Genomic DNA, 22,676 nt, shown 5'->3' on the forward strand with positions numbered 1-22,676 from the left:
TATTTATGATGTGTTACATATGCATTTTTTCATAGATGAGTACATTACAATAATGCCATTATTGCGTAACTTCTCATACTATATATGTATTGTTTGCAGTCTTAAAAATATAAATGTGTTTGCAAAAAAAAATTAACACGCGTATATTTTAATGATAATTGAACATCCAACAGATTAACATGAATAAATTGAGAACAGTAGAGTTGTTAGTAACATAGAAATTCAAAGAACAGAACAGAACATGTGTTTTATTATGACTTGCACAATGTACATCGTCAATATAACAAAACAAACAAAGCATAATTAAGAACATTCATGTCACGGTAATCATATATTGACAGTAACTACGGTATACCTGTATATACGGTATACCTGGTCTTTATTATAAAACTTATTACATTTTATTGTGATATACATACATATTGTGATATTCAAAATGTTAAAGTATGTGTCCTTGTTTTACGAAGATGAACTTACATTTAACAATGAGTTTCTTTTATTTAATGCGTATTTAATAAAAAGAGAAATTTTAATTAATTTGGTTTTGTTATTAATGCCCAACATATCCAAAAATTTAAACATCGATGGGCGTTGGTAATAATACTTTGGTACATATTTTGTGCGTATCTCCTCTAAAGATGGACATATAAGCATAAAATGATATTCATCCTCAATATCATGTGAATTACAAAATAAACAATAACGCTGATCCCTAGCAATTCGATTTCTACCATATCTACCGGTTTGTATTCTTAGTGGGTGAACCGATAGTCTTAGCCTACAGAAAAACATTCTTAGGCTGCTAGATAGTAAATCGAGGTATGATGCGTAATGGAAATTGTTTTTGAAAAGTACATAAGTAGTAAGAACATGGTTTATCTGCATGCTCTGGGACCATTCCTGAATAAAATTGTCAAAGATACGTTGTTTAAAAATACAAATAAATGATTTAAAATGGACATTTTCAGCGTCTTCAAAAATATAAGCGAAACCATGATTGCTTAGCAATAACTTAATATTATATACCCAATTTTTCAAGCCAGTGTTACAATCTGCTTTGGCCTGTTCATAAACCTTTTTAATAATAATATTATCTGTATGTATAATTTTACTCCAGTATTTAATAATTTGTATATACCTTGTAATGAACAGAGGGTATCGACCTAACTCCCCATATACGCCCGCATTAGATGTATTAGCTTTAAGTTTTAAAATACGTTTGCAAAATTTCAGATGTATTTTCTCTAGTTCTTTTGATTGCGTAAATCAAAGGCAGTAGACTTGTTAGTAACGTAGAAATTCAATGACACTTGTGTATATGTTACCTTAACATTAAACAAATACATAATTGAATTAAAACAAAGTGTATTCATTCGATCAATTTGTAAAGAAATATACAATGCAAACATAAGACTCTTAACGATTCCATAAATTTTTATCATGAAAGATGCACATTAAAAAAACAGTCAGACAAACGTTGATTTGATGGCCGATTTCTGCCCTTTCGTTTTGACGTGAAGTTTCTTTTAAGAACGTCACGCCAGAGCGACTAATATCGGCCAGAACGACAAATAGGGCGACAAATGTCATAGGTGTAGTATAGGCTGCGTCATTTTGTCATTCATTATATTAAAGTATGTGTATGTAATACCACAAGCATGTTGTTTGAAGTAACGAATTATGGCATTTTTTTGTTCAAGTGTGTATGTTACTACTGACGAAAGTGATGATTCGAGAATTTTGCAAACCCATTAAGGGTCATTATCATCCAAGGTGGTATTATTGGATATGGTGCTTCAATACAAAATCAGTTATGATCTGCATAAAACAAGTAATTCAAATTTTAAATAATTCATTCATGCTCTACGCAAAAATAACAATTATCAATAATTGCAAGCCTTAAGTGATGGTCATAATGCATTTCCACTTAACGTCTTATATGTTTGATTTTACTGTATTTTGGCAATATCTAAAATACTTATGGGGCTTATTTAATATGATTTTACCAGAACCACGCAAAACCTACAAATAATATGTAATATTTAACTCTACAAGCAAAATAGGCTTTCCACACCATAAATATTACACAAATATATTTTCAAAATAATGACAACATTTAATTCTAAAAAATAATTGCATAAGGCCAACAACTGTCAACGTAGCCCTCGTTTAAGAGGTTCCCAACACACTTAAAAAAAACAACATGCATTTTCGACATATGTATTTAAATAATACAAGTCATATGGCGTGAAAAATGTCTCATTAAACTTTGTATTCAAACAGTGCATAGCATGTTACACTGAAGTCAGTATTTTATATAGTTTTTGACACTTCATACTGCCTAATGAAGCATACCTTGCTTATTTATGTAAAGGTTGCAAAGCAGCAAGCACGAGGTCTTGATCTAGTATTCAATTCGGACAATCGACGGTAGTATCACATTCGAGATCCAAAAGATCCGACAACCATGACCACCATGTGTCCTCGAAGACCATTTCGTCAAATATGTTTCCTTTCGACTTAGAATCTGAAAAATCATTTCGATTCACATAGAAATTCTGCCTCTATACTAGGTTTTAAAGTAACAAGCATCGGGTCGTGATCTAGTATTCTTTTTGGGCAATCGACGGTAGTGTCACCTTCGAAATCCTAACAGATCCGACAACCTTAACCACCATGTGTCCATAAATGCCATTTTGTCACTTGCTTTTCCTTTCGACTTCGATTCTGAATCACCACGTTCATTCACATAGGCGGCTGATCTTTCTACCTCTAAAATGGGTTTTAAAGTACCAAGCACGGGATCGTGATCTGGTATTTCATTCGGGCTAACGACGGTAGTATCACGTTCAAGATTCAACCAATTTGACTCCGTATCTGAAACAGCATTTCGAAATCCAAACAGATTCGACAACCATGACCACAATGTGTCCATAAATGCCATTGCCTCTAAACTAGGTTTTAAAGTAGCAAGCACGGGGTCGTGATCTAGTATTTTATTCGGGCGAACGACGTCAGTATCCCGTTCAAGGTCGACCCACTGTATGTTATCCAAGGTAATTTCGTCCGATACAATGTAAAAGTCAATGATTCTACCAATCCGTCTTTCGGATGCCTTATACTCGCATAACTTGAACGGGGAGATGTCAATATGCTTAATGCTTTCCATGTTTATGTTAAAATCGCCACCTATCAGCATGGCGATGTTGTACTTGTCTTTTATATGACGAAGGAACTCCATTAAATATTTAAAGAAAACGATTTTCTCTTCTAGGGTAAGTTTTTTTGAAGGCCCGTGCCACGAGACGCAAATGAAATCCAAAACAGGCTTTGTTTTGACCATCATCCTTTTCAGACACATCCGCGAAACTGGCGTAAAGTCCGTCGGGAAAAGCTGCTCCAGCCTGTTATTGGAAGTCCTCTTGAGTTCTGTAAGTATGTTGTCAATGTCAGCAGCTGGCACGTCCCACACAACAACATGCCTTGAGTCACTCATTATACTCGCTTCCGTATTGCCCAAGTAGGCATAATTGTCGGGTATTGGCCATTTTATCCATGAGTTGCCTGTAATACCTACCCAGGTAAATTCCTGAAATAAAACAACGTCAGGTTTATACTTGTGGATAATATTAGAGATTGCATTTCTTCGTCTGCTTTCGGGAGGATCAATATGGTCATCGTCTTCACTTTTACCTTTGCCATTACCTTTCACATTAATTATCAGCAGTTGAACGTTGGGAATAGTGGGCGCATTTAAACTTAAGGGCCCTTCCTTTTTCACAATTTCTTCTGCCGAAAATGTCACTGGACCTTTGTTTATTTTTTTCAGCGGCTTCTTCTGTCGAGACGGTTTGACCTTAACATCTTTTACCTGCTTTTTAGCATCTCCCCCACCGTCTATTTCACTTATTTTTGTCACATTATTACTTTCCGATGGATCGTCCGTATTGCTTTCAGAATTCATAGTTGTTTGCGTGGGCAGGTACATCTTCTTAGCCTTTCCTCTTTCAGGTCGCATTGTCATTTCCTTTGACGTTTATATCTTTAATAACACTTCACGTCAAGGTAATATAGGTGTGTTGCTTAGACTTTCACTAAAATGACAGAAAGAAATTCGTTCAGACCCAAAAACAAACTAATGCTACATGTACAGTTATGTTTTTTTTATAATTCATTACTTAAGTTATAAAGCCAGTAAATCAAATTAAAAGAAACATGTTTGACGAATAACGACGAAAGTCTCAGAAGTCTTAGAAAACGCCACATATAGACAATGTCATAATGACTACAAGGGCTATGTCATAATGACCACTTAGACAATGCCATAATGACCATATATAATGAGGCTTTGTGTCCATAGAGGCTATTCCATAATGGCTATATAGGATAGAGCTTAATGACCATATACGCTATGTTATGATGACTATATAGAATGGGACTCAATATCCACATAGGCGTTGTCACGATGAAAATGATATAGAATGAGGCTCAATGACCACATACGCTATGCCATGATGACCATATAGAATGAGGCTCAATGACCACATACGCTATGCCATGATGACCAAACCAAATTGGGCTCTATGACCACAGAAGCTATGTCAAAATGACCATATATGATGGGGCTTTATGTCCACATAATAATAGTATGCTTTGTCATAATAACATATAGGATTGGGAAATGTGAATCCATAGGCAATATCTTGAAGACCACAGTAGCTTGGTTTTTAAAGACATATGGGCTTGTTTCAATCTAGTACATATATGTACCTTATTTAGTAAGCAGCGTTTTTTTTCTCGGCAGTCTCCACAGTCTTCTGTTTCCTGTTGTCAAAGGTTTCCAGCTCGAACACGTCTGGCATGTCTTCAATTGTTCTGAAATGACAATCAAAGAAAGGCGTGAGAACGACGAAACAAGCTGACCCTTGAAGGAAAAACGAAGCCCGAAGTTTATCCATAATTATATGCATGTATCTGTGTATCACGTATTCTTATATAATATCCAAAAACCGATAGCTTTAACCTCAAATCTAATATCATAACGTTTTTAATTAACAATATTGGAACAAGAATACTTAGCATAGCCATTTTATATATTTAAAAACCAATATGTACGCTGGACAAAAAAAGTTTGATGGTTAATTACATCATAGAAACTCTGCGTTTGGACAGGATACGACAACTTCGATATTTTGAACGTGAGAATATGAAAGTTGTATAACGATACCAGTCTTAAGTATGTACATGAATATCAGATGACAATTGGATCCTATGTAAGCTACTACAATATTTGGCTTGCATCAACACGGAGATGGACATGTTTTTAATCATCTGTAATTAAGTGTGGCTTATCAGAAGATTATAAGCTGTCATAAATAGCCGCACGATTTTATATATTTCATACGGATTATCCATTTTAATCCAAAACTGCGCAAGGTGTCTTATTACTAATAAACATGTGATTTGTATAACAAAAATATAAATACAGGTTATTTGCGGTAAACGATTTTGCAGGAATTCAACGAAATTTTGATAAGCAATACAAACATGCCTGAAAAAGTGGAGTCAAACGCGTTGTGTTATTTTATTTGAGGAATTACATTTTAGAATGAAACCCGGCATGAATTGTTCGACCATCCGCAACTAGGCTTTACATCAAATAAAGCAAATATAGTTTAAATAAAAAGTTTATAATGACAAACCATGAACGGTTGTTATTATGCAATATCGCGTAAGCAATCCAGTTTATTTTTACCGGCTTTACGCATATAAACTGAGAATATATTATCATTTACGGGTGATAAATAGATTAATCTAAGTAGGCAAATGGAAAGAAAAATAAATATCAAAATAACCAGCCCATAGTCGAAAGATGGGACTTAGCTGTTTCAGGCCTTATTATCATGTCAGTTAACTCCATTTTTGTAATTGAATCTTTAGGCCTAGTAAGTTTTCAGCTTATTTTAACTTAACAATAATTGCTTTTCCGATGTCATACCCACTAACTTTTCCCATGAGTCGAACCAATACGCCCTTAAGACAAATACAAATTCGTCTCCATCACTTATTGGTCATTAGGTTTGCCATTCCCTAGATATTTAACCGTTTAAACAAGACTATTGACATGCAATAAAAGTCCCCTACCGGGGAAACTCCACCATTTTCAGCCATATTTTTAGTCTATTTGTTGCCATAGCAACCAGAATTCTTGACGTAGGAACAAAATGAAATGACGTGCATTATTTTCATATTGCCATCTATACATGTTTCAAGTTTTATAAAAAAAAATATGAAGAACTTTAAAGTTATCGCAGGATCCACCATTTTCAGCAATATTTCTAGGCAATTTGTTGCAATAACAATCAGAATTCTTGACGTAGGAACAAAATGAAATAACGTGCATAATCTCCATATTGCCATCTGTCCATGTTTCAGACAAGCGAGACCGACTCACAGAGCGCAAACCATAACAATCACAGTTACAACCATGTAAAAAATAAAAATAATAATTTCTTTGTCAACGGTACTGGTACTTGAACAGAGTTGCGCCAAAGTACTTAAAGCTGGTCACTTCTAGCTTCTCATCATTCAAGGTGATTTCTGCAATGGTGTTAGTCGTGATGTTCACCATGATCTTCGACTTTTTCGTGCTTACCTCCATTGCGAATGCTCCTGCTATTTCATATAATATATCAGTGAGATCTTGACGTTCACTGCTGGTTTCATGAGGTCTTTATCATCAGCGATTCTCAAGTTGAAGATGGTTCTTGAACCCGATGGAGATAAAGGTGTGGTGGTCATTGAGAGTCTCATGCATTATCTTTTCAGTGGAAAAAAAATAAAAACGGGGTATAGCGCTTGACGGACGCTTACTGTTCTTCTCATGAAGACCCTTTGCTGTCCATTAAAAAGTACTGCGCTGCTGGTGTTTGCGTAGAGTTCTTGGATGTATTGCACAAGCCCATCGTCAATTTTTAATCATTTCATAACATGTCATAGGCCATGCTATCACTCGCGGTCGAAAACTCTTTAAAAGTTGATAAGTTGCGAAAGAGCTATCATTGTTGTTGCAGGTGTTTCTTATGCCTCTGCAGTTGAAGATCTGTTCAACTGCTCTCCACTGATCTCTGAATCCAGCCTGCTCTTCGGACAGCAGTTCTTTGGCCTTACTTTTCAATCGATTGAGGATGATCCGTAGGTAAGTAGCATGACTTTTCTCGGATGACTTTGTATGCTGATGGTGCGGAAATTCTCGCACAACTTGAGGTTGCCATTTTTCGGTATGCTTGCATCTGTTTGCATATTGTCGTCATTGCTGCAGTCGCTGTCTCAATTCTTACTCAGCTCAGATAAGACGTCCCACACCCAGATATTTTTATGCCTTAAGACTATGCACTGCATTGTCTCCTCCACATCTGCCTTCAACTTGTATGGACGGACTTTCGTCGTCCGCTTCTAGCCTGGGATCGTTCTGAAGGAGACTGGAGTTTGGATGAAGCGTGTACAGGTAACTGCAATATTCAGCCAAAATGTTTAGGACTGCAGCTTTCTATGTCAGGATATTTCCGTCAGCGGCTGCTACAACACTTGCCTTGGGCTGACAAGTCTACGTGAGCGTCTTGAGGGTGTTGTTGGCCTTCTCACTGCTGCTCGTGCTCGTGATCATCTTTTTTTATCAAAATATTATAAGGCCACAAATGACATGGTCACTTCAAGCAGGTTTTTTTTCCCACCTTTGTGAAGCGGCTTTAAGTCACGAACTGTTCAAAATGGTGAACCATTAGTTACGAACATTTTTAAACTCTTAAAATGTCTTCTTCTTAAAACTGTAAACATTTGAACCGCGATCTTTTCAAATATATGACTAAACGGAAGAAAAAAGCCCTGGCCATTCTAACATAACAACCATTTGTAGCACTTGGTTTAAACACAACAATATGCAAATACAAGTATAAAACATTCTTCGTTCTCTGTTGTTTGTTAGCTAAGTGATTTTTTATTGATTTATTAGAATAAATATGTGGTTTCTTCTTATCCGTTTGCATCTGCCAGTAGGTAAACTTGTGTTCGTGATAAGGGCGAATTGCGTCCCTTTTAATAGCTAATTCTTCCTTGAATCGTTGCACATATTAGCTATAAAATATACGAAACAGAACGAGAACTGAAAATAACATTTTTTATAATTGAATAAGGTTATATTTTCAAAAGTAACCCATTAGTGAATGCGTATACTTGAATACGGAAAAACAACCGATGGTATCAAGCTGATCGACAAATCAATTTTTTACACTTACCGTCACCAAAAGTTATTTGTACTGTAACAAATAAAACATTAACGTGAGAAAAATGTGACGCGGTATTAATATTAAGAAATATTCTTACTTTTGATTAACAATGGTAAAACATTCGTTACAAAGTCTCATATCATGTCTACTACACCTATTCATTTTGTAAAATTAACACATCTCATGAATAGCAAAGCGATAAAATATCAGCACGGACAATAAACATCAAAGTACTGACAGTACTGGTGTGAAGATGCTTTTGAAGTGGATGGATATAAAAGCATCAATTTATGTTTATCTACATCACCACAATTGTGTATGTGGGTAAGAAACATTTTGGGTACGAAAAATTATGCCAAAAAAATAATTCGGGTACTATAAAAAATTTGGGTACGAAACAAAATGTAGGTACGAAAAAGAAAAAAAATGAGAACGAAAAAACGTTTGGGTACGAAACAAAATTTGGGTACCAAAAAAAAGGTACGAAAAAATTAGGTACGAAATTTGGGGGCACGGGGAAGTAGTTTCTGTGGGAAACTTGACCCATTCAGCGAAACTGGGAGGCGGATTACATTATCGATCAAACCTAAAAATGACTACATTTGGGGTTTCCCATCGGCACAGCGTTTGAAGTGCCACCTGGCAGTTTCGTGTCTGGTTACTGTCCCGAACCTCTCGAAAAATTTGAAAGAGGACGGGAACCAAGCTGCCTTGACCTTTATTAATGATAATCAGCGAGGAATGCAGATTAAGAACATTTAGCTAACTCATTCGGTCTTTAACAAAGGTCGCCATTGTGAAGAATTTTTTCATGATATGATCTTTGACAAGCTGTTTCGCTAAAGCGGCATCGTCAAATGTTCATCTATCGCCCAATTTGCGATCAAAAATATCAGAAAAGACTGTTCGAAAATAATAAAGATTAAATTTATAGTTTACAGGTGAAATAAGGTTTGAAGGTTTTGGACAACTTTAAACGCGCTAAGTGACCCTGTGACCTATTTTTTTACCCGGCATGACCCATATTTGAACTTGACCTAGATATCATCTAGACATAACTGCTTACCAAAATTGGTGAAGATCGGATGAAATCTACTTCAATTAGAGAGCGGACACCAAGCTAAATGCTTAAAATGCACTAAGTGACCTCGTGACGTAGTTTTTGACCCGGAATGACCCATATTTGAACTTGACCTAAATATCATTTGGACACAACTTCTGATCAAATTTGGTGAAGATCGTATGAAAACTACTTGAATTAGAGAGCGGACACCATGCTTAATCATTTAAATGCAAAATGGACACCGTGACCTAGTTTTTGACCCGGCATGACCCATATTCGAACTTGACCTACACAGCATTAAGATACAACTTCTGACCAAGTTTGGTGAAGATCGGAAGTAAACTACTTGAAATAGAGAGCGGAAACCATTCCCAATGTTTAAAACGCACTAAGTGACCCGATGACCTAGTTTTTGACCCGACAAGGTCCATGTTCGAACTTGACCTTAAGATTATCTAGATAAAACTTCTGGTGAAGATCGGATGTAAACTACTTGAATTAGAGAGCGGACACCATGCTGAATGTAAAAAAACGCACTAAATGACCCCGTGACCTAGTATTTGACCCGGCATGACTTATATTAGAACATGACCTAGATATTGTCTAGATACAACTTCTGACCAAGTTTGGTGAAGATCGGATAAAAACTATTTGAATAAGAGAGCGGACACTGCTCTGGACGCCGCAGCCGCACGCCCGCAGCCCGCCCGCACGCACGCCGCCCGCCCGCCAAGGGTGAAACTATAGTACGTCCCGTTTTGAAAAACGAGCGTATAAAAATGAAAAAAAGAGCTGTGTTTGTGAAACACAATGCCCCCTACTGCACTTTGATGTCGCACGGCAGCTATTTTAGAAAGAAAACACGAGTTTTGACCTTGAAGAATAACCTTGACCTTTTACCACTCAAAATATGCAGCTCTAGAGATATGCATGCATGCCAAATATCAAGTTGCTATCTTCAATATTGCAAAAGTTAGGACCAACCTTCAAGTTTTGGGACAGACACACACATACAATGGCTGACAGACAGTCAGGCCAAAAACAATATACCCCCGATCATTCGATCCGGGGGAATAAACATGTCTAAGGCGCATAATTTCGACACAAATCAATGGAGGGGAAAACAGAATGCCAAACGTACAGACTGGCAAAATATTATATGACATCCTACAGAAAGCAAAAAATCTTATAATTCAACTTAAAGGCTTAGTTTACCTAATCCTTTGTCCCGAAATGAGGAATTCTACTCAATGTTCTGATCCGAAAATATCTTAATTTCATTGTTTGCTTTTGATGAGATTTGATGCACTGTTACTGAAGCAGGGTGCCGGTACACTGGATAAAGTACAAGCAATATGAATAGTTCCAATACACAAAACTTAAATAAAGCCTTTAAGATGACTCTTATGCCTGTATACAAGCCATGCAATGCGTACATGTCTGAGCTGCTGCTCCAGCTGTGCTATCAGCACCATGTAGTCCTTGATCAGGGTGCGCATGGCAGAGCTTAGGGCATGGTTCACCAGCCCGTACTCAAACGCTGACTTCTCTGAAATTAGTACAAGGAATATAAACATCGCGGTATAATAGTGGGAATGGGGTCGGCTCTGCAATCAGGATGTCCCGGGTTTGATCCCCTCTCAGGGGTTTTTCCAAAGATTTCATTCGAAGACACCAAGTACTGATTCTTTTCATGAACAAACTCAAAAAAAGGTTCAATAGCATAAGATTTTAATGTTATCAAGCTTAAATAAATGTAGTAAATACTCGTGTCTAGAATTGATTTTTTTAATCCTTTAAAGTATAGTCCCCACATTTGAAGCTTACCAATTCATACAATCATTACAACACATAATTGTACAGGTCAAAATCTGGAAAATTCATTAATATTGACTTTGTTGCACACCAGTAAACAACTATATTAAATAAATGTCCATTAAACACAAACTTCTTACATTAAAAAAAATAAATACAGCCTTTGGCACTTTTAAAAATTAATGTTAATAAACATAAACGTTTGTCCTTTCTAAACCCAACATATTTCTTAAATTTCACAGTTTCTGAAAAAAAGCATTATTTCCTGACTTTTTTCATTGCTTTCAGATTCGTTTAGGGGTAATCATTACTAAAACCTTGGATTACAAATGTTAATTTATCAAATAATTGTATACCTTTAATAAACCTAACAACAGTTGAATAGTTGGAAGCCAGTGGCTGAATTATCTTCACCAGTTCTTGCAGGAAAGTATCTGTGAACAAAAATAAACTAGAGCTTTGTCAAAAATAGTATCACCGTAATTTCTCCAAATTGCTTTGTCAGCTATGGTCACGGGCAAATTACTTTATGTAAGTGGTCGAGCATACACAGTCTTGAGTATCTACTTCATGTCTCAGTTTATGGCATATTTCAAAGTTGAGTTCTAACGCTTCAGAAATAGTTAAAAAGTTGTTCAACAATCAAACAACAAATAGACTAATGCCCATTGACAAACCGACAAACTAACTGACAGGGAAAATCCGAAATACCACTCAACAAACTTTGTTTGCATGTGTTTAAATAAACAATAACGAGTGAAATATATATGAAACAAAATAGGTTTCATTTCATCATGATATAAATACAGTATAAAAAATGTATGTTTTGGCAGGGAGTTAACTGAGGCAATCATTGCGATGACTCATGTCCACCAAAGAAATATGATCAACTTGAAAGTCATAAAATAATACAATTATTCCCAATTTCCCACTTATTATATTATTTTTTTTATAAAATACACACAACGACCACGTGTTAATTTGATTTTACTTTGCAAAGTTAGTTTACCTAAGACAAAAATAATCAAAATAATTGAGTATATCAATATGTATTAAGTGCAATAAAATCAACACAATTTATTCAACACAATATACCTACTGTAGACTTTGGTCAATCATGAACTCTTTTGGAGCATAACTCTTAGTGAGGGCTCTAGCCAGTATGAACTTTCCATCAAGACCCTGGTAAAGACAAAGACAAAGAAAGCATAATAAAGGGGCCTTTTCACAGATTTTGGCATGAATTGAGGTTGTCATAAAATGCTTTATATTGATAAACGTTAACATTGGATCTAAAAAGCTCCAGTAACAAGAAATGTGTCCACACGACACAGATGCCTCCAACTGTAACTTTGTCAATACATAAAAGCATAATGGTGTAAATGTTTTCGAGATATACATCGCCTTTATTTTATTTAACCATTAGTTTTCTGCATAACAGGTGTTCAATATTTAAATTTTGTTGTTTCTTACAAATGTCATCTGCTGCAGTTTGAAGATGTTTTTCTGCTAATTCTTTGCATTCAAATAACAGGAAATGCACCAATCTTGGCATACTGTAGACATTATCTAGATACAACTTCTGACCAAGTTTGGTGAAGATTGAATGAAAACTAATTGGAAAAGAGAGCGGGCACCATGCTGAATGTTTAAAACGCACTAAGTGACTTCGTGACCTAATTTTTGGCCCGGCATGACCCATGTTCGAACTTGTCCTAGAGATCATCTGGATAAAACTCGTAACCAAGTTTGGTTAAGATCGGATTAATACTACTTCAAATAGAGAGCGGACACCATGCTGAATGTTTAAAATGCGCCACTAAGTGAACCCATGATCTAGTTTTTTACCTCGTGACCTAGTTTTTAGCCGGGCATGGCCCATGTTTGAACTTGGCCTAGACATTATCTAGATAAAACTTATGGCCTAGTTTGGCGAATATCGGATGAAAACTACTTAAATTAGAAACCGGACACCATGCTGAATGAATAAAACGCACTAAGTAAACCTTTGACCTAGTTTTTTCCCGGCATGGCCCATGTTCGAACCTGGCGTAGACATTATCTAGATACAACTTCTGACCAAGTTTGGGGAAGGTCGGATAAAATCTACTTGAAAAAGAGAGCGGACACCATGCTGAATCATGAATGTTTGAAACGCACTAAGTAATATTTTTCAATTTCTGTCTCAAGTAAGGAAAACAAACCTTCATCTTGAATGCCGAAGTGCTATACATATTCTGTATGTAAATGACACTTTCAATGTTTAAAAATAACTCAAAATCGTTTCCGCCATAGAAATTTCCCTCTGGCTATGAAATATTGAATGTTTCGTAGCCACATTATATATGCATGACGACGAAAAAGTGAGTTTTGCAGACTGCCTATGCTTACAAATTAGGAAGAACAGAATGTCTGACTCAAGCGAAAAATCGACTCAACAATCGACTTACCCAAAAAGCTATACCATCATCATCATATGACACATGTATACAGAAAACGTTTATTTAATTAATGCACAATCTAAAATCACGGAAAACACAGTTTTATTTTCAAAAATTATTTCACACCAACACCAGTCAGTAGACAGATCTACAGAGAAACATACCTTACTTCGGTTGTCCTTAAACCACAGTTAAGTGTGAAATCCAATGCATACTGTACATGTACGACGTGTTCAAACCATGTTTAATTAAATAATTTACTAAATATATCGATTATCGCGAATTGAGGTAAGTCTACGATATACAATTATTCCATTTTTTTTAAATTATTGCACAAAGTCAAAAATTGAAACCATTGTTTTGGTATTATATATTAGATCTATACAGTAGATTTAAAATTCTGTAAATAAAATGTAAACTTAATGTTTTATAAAATCAATAAGAGCTTTTACAACCTGCAACATCCAACATTATTGTAAAATTCAAAGTTATGACGAAAAACACAGACGAAGATTAAATGACGTCACTTCAACTTACTCAGTATTACGAAATTTGTATTACGTCATCAAGGTTATTGTGCGTGTACAGTGCAGGGGGCTTGAATCTATGGAAGCGTATATGGTAAACTGATTCTTTGATGATATCAACATTCTATCGTAAAAAAAACTCATCGTGTCGACTAAAACTATGATGGCAAGTCATTTTCACAAAAGCATGACGCCAAAAATTATGCTGATTTGTCGACTTAGTTCATGTCGACCAAATATTTTTTCGTTAAAAGCCGGACATGTTTACGTCGAGACTTTAACTTACTGCAGTAATGTCGTTGTGGCGAGTAAACTTACGTGGGGGAAAAAGCTACAAAACTTTGTCGACATACCATTTTATTTCACAGTAAGTCGATATAAATTAATCCGGCATGACCATAGGGTGAACCATATATACGCTTCCGTAATTAGGTACTACAAAACATTATGAAAGCAGCAGACAATATAATAGACAAACATGTTGTGCACAAGCGATGATGCTTGTAGTATATAACAGAATCTGCATCAAGACAAAGTACGTCCAAAAACAGAAAAAAACTGAAATAACTGAGAAAGAGCCTACGAACGTTTTTGTTGCAAATTCAATAAATAGGTTTCAGTCAAACTGTATTCAAATGAAAGAGCGCTTGATTCAAAGGTTTAATAACGGTATCGGACGAGGCAAGAATGCAACTTTTCATAAATATATTTTGTTGCTAAAGAATGTGCGATGCTGCAAAACCAATTTAGTTCGTACACGTTCTGCTGATTTCCGAGGCAAAATCAGATCAACGACCCATAAGAAACCTGAAGAGATCAGTTGTTTTAAAATTTCTTTACGGCAAAATATGAAGAAAAAAAACACCATGCCTAGATGTTGACGACAAATCAAATAGGACGCATAGTGATTATCGCTATTTAACCATTATGCATCTTTATTTGAATACTATAATGACACTAATGAAGTATCATGATTTATTGATATTATCGGCAAATAATGGTTATCAATATTCGGAATAATTTTACTAGAATTATATGTTGGGTAAAATTATTCAATGATAGTATAATGTGAATAGCATATTTGAACACATATTAGGGTTTACAATAGACCAATTCCAACGTCTTGGTGCTGATGTAGATGAATTCAGAACAACAGAGACCAGGTCAATTTGAACATGTGTAGCAATGCTTCTAGTGAAATTTAGCACTGCGTTAAGGAATGGGCTGCTCAGAAATTTGTTTACTTGGACGATGTCGCAAGTATTATGTGGTTCTGGACACAATGGTCATCAATATTCTGAATTATTTAAATAAATGTTCATTTATGTTACATAAATGAACCTTGATTGGATATTTAATCATTCAACCTCGTATTCTCCATTCTACTCTACGGCTGCGAGACCTGGACGCTTTACGAGGACGCAGAACGCATCATGGAGGCATTCAAACATACATGTCTCCGAAGACTGCTCCGCATCTCCAATACGGAGTAAAAGACATACGAGTACGTCCAGAACATGACTGCAACACGTGTTGGTCCGCAAGAGCACTTACTGGCGACCGTGGTTTGGACACGTCACCAGGCACGACTCTATGTGCAAGATTGTTCTCCAGGGCACGCTAGAGTGAGGTCGACGTGAAGGTCGTCCGAACGCAATCTTTATGAAAAAGAGGGGACATGGATGAATTACTCTCAGCAGCACACAACATACCTGACTGGAGGATTTCTGTATCGTCGTCGCTCATTCCCCAACGGCCAGACCGGTCAAGGGCTTGATGATGAGGATGATAATGATTATGACGATGTGGTTCTGATAGCATGAACCATTTAAAATTCATTGGCGTTCGTTACATAAATTACCGAAAGTGCCGATACATCTCATTTTTATACTGCTTAACTCGTGTTTCATATCGTCCCATTGGTGTAAACAAGTTCCATGTGACATTAAAATAAGAAGGTACATAGTGACTTTTTGCATCAAGGAGGCGATATGTGTTATCCCATACGTCTCAAAAATCTCATATAAATAACATAAACTGCGCAAAAGAACGATATCTTCTTTCTAGATGAGTAATGTGACTCACAACATTCATCAGTGTTCAACATTTACTTAATCAATTTTGTTTAGGATATTATGCATATATAGTTGCATACTTAAAATACAACTAACTATAACTAAAGATGTAAATCGTTTTAATTCTTTTTAATACACGTGCAACAAAGGTAAAAGATCATAAAAGCAGTTTACGATAAAGAGCAATAATAAAATAGAAAGTAAAGTAAACGTTTTGTTTATATTTTTTATAATAACATATGCATTACATTACAGATTCGTCGTGCATGGAAGTAAGCAAGAAAGTCTTTAAAGCGAGACTTTTCGATGTGTATATTTGTTAAATTCTAAATTATAGATAAAAATATGTTACAATAACACAAAATTGGCAAGAAAAATTATGAATTTAAGACGAATTACTTAAAATGCAGCAAAGACAAATGAGCGACCCGAGCCGATTGTGACGAAAATATTTCGCACATATTTTCCTACAACAACCGACGCATTCGTCTTTTTATTAGGATCGGAGTAAGTATTCGTGTGTTGTATGAATAGATATCGTTGCAGAAAATTAAAATGATCCGTAAAACTAAATTTAGATTCACATCGTTATGCGTGATATACATGCTGGCGAATTCGACTGTACAGACATATCGATTTCAGTATTAAATATCTGGATTATTTCGCACTTTTCGACACATGCTCTTGTTAACTTTCATTTTTATTTATATTGAAATATATGTAAAAAAAAGTTTTTTACACATTTTATATAAATTCATTAATATTTCGCAATGCTTTTTCGTTTTCGTGCCGAGCATGATGAACCTGATCTATAATCAACACTTATCTATTATTCTATTTATCCCACTTTTAATTAAGTAAACCTTTTTATTTAAACATAATTAGTTTGACTGGATAATTTCGCTGGATTTATAGCGTCATTTCGTCGAAATATTGACGTCATTTCCTGCCGTTGATTATAGATGATATTTAATCAACGGGGCTTTAATCAACCGAATTCGCTGTTAAAGTGGGATAAAAAAATTTACTGTATTGTTAATTTTCTTTTTTCTCTTGTATGTTCGTATGCATGTTTCAATATGTATAGTTGTGTTTTGTTACTGAAGACCACATTGTAAAAAAGAAATTATTTCTTAATGTGAATTCTTCATGAAGTTATAAAGTTATTATTATTATTATTATATTAATATTTTACAAAATCGTATAATCTCGCTTTAATGAAACCGTTTGTTCCACACAATATAGGATTTCAACGTGCTTCGAGAAGAGAGATCCGAACATAACATGCACGTACTCTCGCGCAAGTATTATTTGAGCAGAGCAAAATCAATCAATTAAAGTATAAGATGGAACATAGAAATAAATACAAACAATTTTAAAGCTGTCTATCGCACGTCGGTCGTTTTCTATGAACAAGCACAGACCATTTGTAAAACAAATGAATGTTGTGTCCTCGACTGGCTAAATTATAGCTATTTTGGGAAAGAATTGCAAAAATTCATACTTAAACATACTGAAGCAGGTCATCAATAAAAATACAAATGTACTGAAGATGTTTAAAGGTTTGTTTCCTTGCAAGCATGTCTATATAATACTCAAAATTAGCTAAGGATCACTTTTTATTTTCACATTATCTTCAATTTAATTTAATTTAATTTAAATTGTTATTTTGCAGGTTTTGATATAAAAATGTGTGTTTTTGATTTTATTTTTATGTATTGATTTATCATTGATGCGTGACGCTGGCACATGAATGAAGAGTACATGTAGTTGTTTCTCAAAGAGCTCAATCATATTCAATATTTCTTGCACATCTCATCAGTTTCTACCTAACCTTTATACACGTGTCTGAATAGTTTTTTTCGGTTCCTTCGTTATTATTAATTTTACAAGTAAAACAAACATAATCAAATTAAACATACTATGTGTTATGTTAATTTGATTATTGAACGTGAATTAACTCATTAATCACCTGTAAGATCATCTTAATGATGTTGAATAATAATCTGCATCTACCTTTTTGCATATGTGACGTTGCGGTAAAAAGAAACGTTAACATACGTAAAAACTTTAAAAATGTCAGTGTCTTTGTCTTCGTTATGACGGCAGCGGGCCGATTACAGATATCCGGACCAGCTCTGGCGTATGTTATTGTCTAATTAGAATATACAAATAGTCATACACAAGTGAAATACACTGCAATAAAACAATTATTACTAAAAAGGATCATCAATAAATACGTCTTTTATAGAATGATTTGTTAGACACCGTGCCACCGTTCTAAGCACATGCAATACACGCCTATCCACGGCATCGTAGAACCCGGATGTGAGAATCGGATACAAGGGGTCGTTCCGAAGGGATTCGTCAAGCAGTTCGCTCAACGGCTCCGGTCCGACGTAAAGCTTTGTCAGCTTCAGGAATGTGGATTTTCGAATACGACAGCACTGAATTAACGGCGCCAGAATCGAGAACTCGTCCACTTTGGTTTTACCGAATCTGCAAACGTCAAAATGCGGCTTTGCAACGGTTATAGAAAACATATGAAATAAATTGGTAATGTTCTAATTAAAATAAATAAGTACATTATTTCTTACGAGGAAAACTGTCATGTGACATCTATGTTGATACCCCGAGCTCAAATAGAGTAGAACAGAGTGCTAACAGTATAAATATAATACTAGAAGTAGCGAATGGCGCCATAAAAAAATGAGCCTCGTTCTGCACAAAACTGGGTTAAATGCATGTGCGTTAAGTGTCGTCCCAGATAAGCTTGTACAGTCCGAACAGGCTAATCAGGGACGAAACTTTCCGCTTTTATTGCATTTTTCGTTTAATGCAAGTCTCTCCTCAACGGTTCCAAGTCCAGTTTAAGCGAAAAGTGTCGTCCCTGAGTAGCCGATGCGAACTGCACAGGCTAATCTGAGAAGACACTTTAGGCACATGATTAAGCAAAAGTTCCAGAACAGAGCACATATAAAGCCCCTCACCCTCGGCCGTTGTCCATGTGTATAGGGCAGCTGTCGTTCCTGAGGTGAAGGAAGACCTCAATGTGATGTCGGTCCATGTTTCCTAGGGAACGCAATAAACAATCAAACGTGTATGTCCTTGCTTTTAGACACAATTTATCATCAACGAAATTAGCCCATAAACTTTATACATGGAACGATGTTATCAACAAACGACGCGTGCAATACCTATTTTAATAATATTTCTTGATAGCGGCCTATTGGATTGGGGTTTCGTAGTTTGGAATACGTATTTAAGAGTAAACTCAAACATAAACTTCAAGATAAGAACAAATGTAACATTTTAAGTAGATTAATATGAAAGCAAGCATTATTAATACAAGTGCATGCAATAATTAAATGCGCTGACTTGTTTCTAAAATTAAGACAACCGATACTGTATTTACGAATGCAAGATGAACAAGCAAATTCGTTGAATTGATATCCCCCACTAATATGCTTCTGGACACAAAAGTGTTATATGTGACACTTAAAAAAAGCGTTTTTTCAAGATACAGAGGGCCATAACTCCGTCATTAACAGATGGTGTACAATGCCATTTGGCATGCATCATCCTCTTATTGAAATACATACCCATACTAAGTTTCAATGAAATCCGCCAAAGCATTTCAAAGATATGGCTCCGGACACAAAAAAGCATTTTTTCAAGATACAAAGGGCCATAACTCCGTTATTAACAGATGGTGTACAATGCCATTTGGCGTGTATCATTCTCTTATCCATATGTATACTCATACCAAGTTTCAATGAAATCCGCCAAAGCACTTCCAAGATATGGCTCCGGACAGAAAGACGGACGGACGGACGGACAACGCCAAAACAATATCCCTCCGCCTATGGCGGGGGATAATAACATAATTATTTGTCTGGCTTCGTTACAAACCTGTTATAAAATCAAATATATGAGCGTCTATCAGATCCGGCATAAAGCGCTCGTAGAGCAACTGATCGTCGAGTAGCAGACCCTCGCAGTAAGTATCATCCACTTCCCATTCGGCCTTCCGGAACTTGCTGTATGACCTGTGTAAGAACAAGACCGTCGCTTCTTTTTAATATTGCGTCCGCCATATTGCGTCAGCACAATACGCATGCGCGGAATCTATCTAATTCCGAGACGTATAAACCACTGGAAAAATTAGAATATGTGAACGCACAAAATGCATAACTTGCTAATGGTACCAATTAATTGTGTCTTGTTCTGTGAAAATTGGGCAAATGCATGTGCGCAAAGTGTCGTCAAAGATTAGCCTGTGCAGTCCGCACAGGCTAATCAGGGACGACACTTTCCGCTTGTATGGTATTTTTGTTTCACGGAAGTCCCTCCTTACCGAAATACAAGTTTAGGCGGAAAGTGCCGTACCTGATTAGCCTGTGCGGACTGCACAGGCTAATCTGGGACGACACTTAACGCACATGCGTTAAACCCAGTTTTCTCAGAACGCGTCTCAATTATATACAATACAAGGTACCAATTGTTTCCATCGTACAATAGATATCCCCATGATTTATAAATACTAAAGTCTGGTAGAAATGTGTGCCTGATACAAAACGATACTTAAAGTGACTGTCAACCACGACGACGAAGAAAAGAAAAGTTGTAATATACCGTATTTTTTACAATTATTAGTTTATATTGATTAAAATATCACGACTGGTATATTACATTACTTGAAAAAAGTTGTTAAGTTTGCATATTCTCAGTATATTCGGTAATTTTTTTTATTGGGTATGTCTACCAGGTAACTACCCCAGTTAACTATAAATAACGCTAGTAGATTGATCATCATCGTCACGTGGTAAACTCAGAAATGCAAATTGTGCATGCTTAGTGAATTGTATATATTTTATATATATAATGATCAATTTACATGCGTTATTTATAGTGTGTATATCGGTATGTCACCTATTTTCGCGATGTACTTTCGATTTCAAATCGCGAAATTTTGTTACCTAAATATCATACCCGTAGCCAGGGGGTGGGGTGCGTTGGGTGCGTTCGCACCCAATGTTTTTGGACGAGTAAAACAATTGTACTACAAGTTGTACCCAACGTTATTGGACGCAAAAACGATTATTTATTTTTTCCAGGAACCCAATGAGTCTTCGTATTTAAGCGTTAAAATAATGTTGTATTCAATATGCAACCAACAGGTTACCATATAATTAATTTCTCGATTAAGTCTTTTCCATGATAACGCGTGATTTTTATTTACAAGTTTTAACCGAAGAATTGTTGAAATCAACAGAAGTTGTGATAGCAAACTTTAAGAAGATCTTAGAAGCCGGTCCCGGCAAAATGGAATTGGAATCTTTGTTACAAATAGATATTTGTTTTCTGTATAATGCAAAATTATTAACCTGACACTCTAATCCGTATAAAATCGATTCTTATTTATAGATATTTGATACTAAATGATTGTTTTGTTACTTTTGTCATCGTAATTAATGTCTGTTAAAACTATAACTGTAATATATATCATAACGAATTGTTGAAGCCTACTTATTGTAGGGTGAAATCCCAGTCCAATAACCTTTTTCGACAATTATCTAAATGGCTGGAAAAATAATTTCATTAACTTGAATAAATAAATAATCTTATAAAAAGAAAATACATTTTAGATCATTATAAACGGAATTTGATGCCAGCTTCCGAAAATGACTGAAATCAAAGGACACCCTTCGACTATTGCCGAAGACTAATGAGTCACTTGTTAATAACTTTGCATTATATCACGATTTATAACAATAACACATTGTGCACAGCATTTCCGACAGACTGCATTGTCTTTTTGTTATATCCCCGTATAACCATTTTCGGATCCCCTACAGGGTTATTCAGCAAAAAATATCAGCTTTGCTCAAGTCATGATAATTTTTTTGATGAATGACAAGAAAACAAATCATTGTTACAAAGCAATGTAGCTTTTTTGTAGTTTACCAATACTTCATGGCATCTGTTCTGCTCCCCTTTCCACAATATTTTAATTATGCCAAACTTGACACTAGGAATGTTCTACTCTTAAACAGTTGTTATAATGAAATTAAAACATTATAACATATAATCAGATTGACGTTATTGTTTAATTTTCATCAACTGTGACGGTTCTTGAGCATATACATTAATGTGCAAATAAGTACACCTTTTTCTTAAACGTCCGGGTATACATTGTTAAGGACTTTGAGACCATAGGGCCAGTAGTTTGTGGTTATAGGGTCTTAATGAAGCCTGAAGTGTTATATGTTTCTTAAATTCGTATAGAAAAAGAGAATTTATTTGTTAAAAATATTTATTTTTTTAATTAACGTATCCAGTTATACCATTTTGATTTCTTTTTTAGTATTGATGCACATTAGAGAAGACCCAGTTTTGTTGTACAATACACCATTAGCACGTTTAGAGTATAATCAGTGTTTGTTGTACAATAGACTATTAGCACGCTT

At 35.5% G+C, this 22,676-nt stretch overlaps 2 protein-coding genes across 3 annotated transcripts in view; both read right to left on the bottom strand.

Annotated features, from left to right (window-relative positions):
* Positions 1 to 232: 232 nt before the first annotated feature.
* On the bottom strand, positions 233 to 4,882 carry LOC127848126 (uncharacterized). Its single transcript, XM_052380423.1, has 2 exons — positions 4,771 to 4,882; positions 233 to 4,094 (listed from the first exon to the last, which is right to left on the bottom strand). The coding sequence occupies exon 2, from the start codon at positions 4,022 to 4,024 to the stop codon at positions 2,636 to 2,638; it is 1,389 nt and encodes a 462-aa protein (XP_052236383.1). The 5' UTR covers positions 4,025 to 4,094; positions 4,771 to 4,882; the 3' UTR covers positions 233 to 2,635.
* A 13,338-nt stretch (positions 4,883 to 18,220) lies between these two features.
* LOC127848792 (extracellular serine/threonine protein CG31145-like) overlaps positions 18,221 to 22,676 on the bottom strand; it is a 32,553-nt gene continuing 28,097 nt past the window's right edge. The window contains exons 10-12 of one of the 2 annotated variants that reach the window (XM_052381405.1): positions 20,119 to 20,255; positions 19,197 to 19,278; positions 18,221 to 18,705 (exon numbers count right to left, since the gene is read on the bottom strand). In XM_052381405.1, the coding sequence (XP_052237365.1) occupies positions 18,423 to 18,705; positions 19,197 to 19,278; positions 20,119 to 20,255 (502 nt within the window). In that variant the 3' untranslated portion in view covers positions 18,221 to 18,422. The remainder of the gene's footprint in view (positions 18,706 to 19,196; positions 19,279 to 20,118; positions 20,256 to 22,676) is intronic. The other variant, XM_052381404.1, reaches the window with a different exon arrangement.

The sequence above is a fragment of the Dreissena polymorpha genome, chromosome 10, assembly GCF_020536995.1.
Source record: "Dreissena polymorpha isolate Duluth1 chromosome 10, UMN_Dpol_1.0, whole genome shotgun sequence".
Classification (NCBI taxonomy): domain Eukaryota; kingdom Metazoa; phylum Mollusca; class Bivalvia; order Myida; family Dreissenidae; genus Dreissena; species Dreissena polymorpha.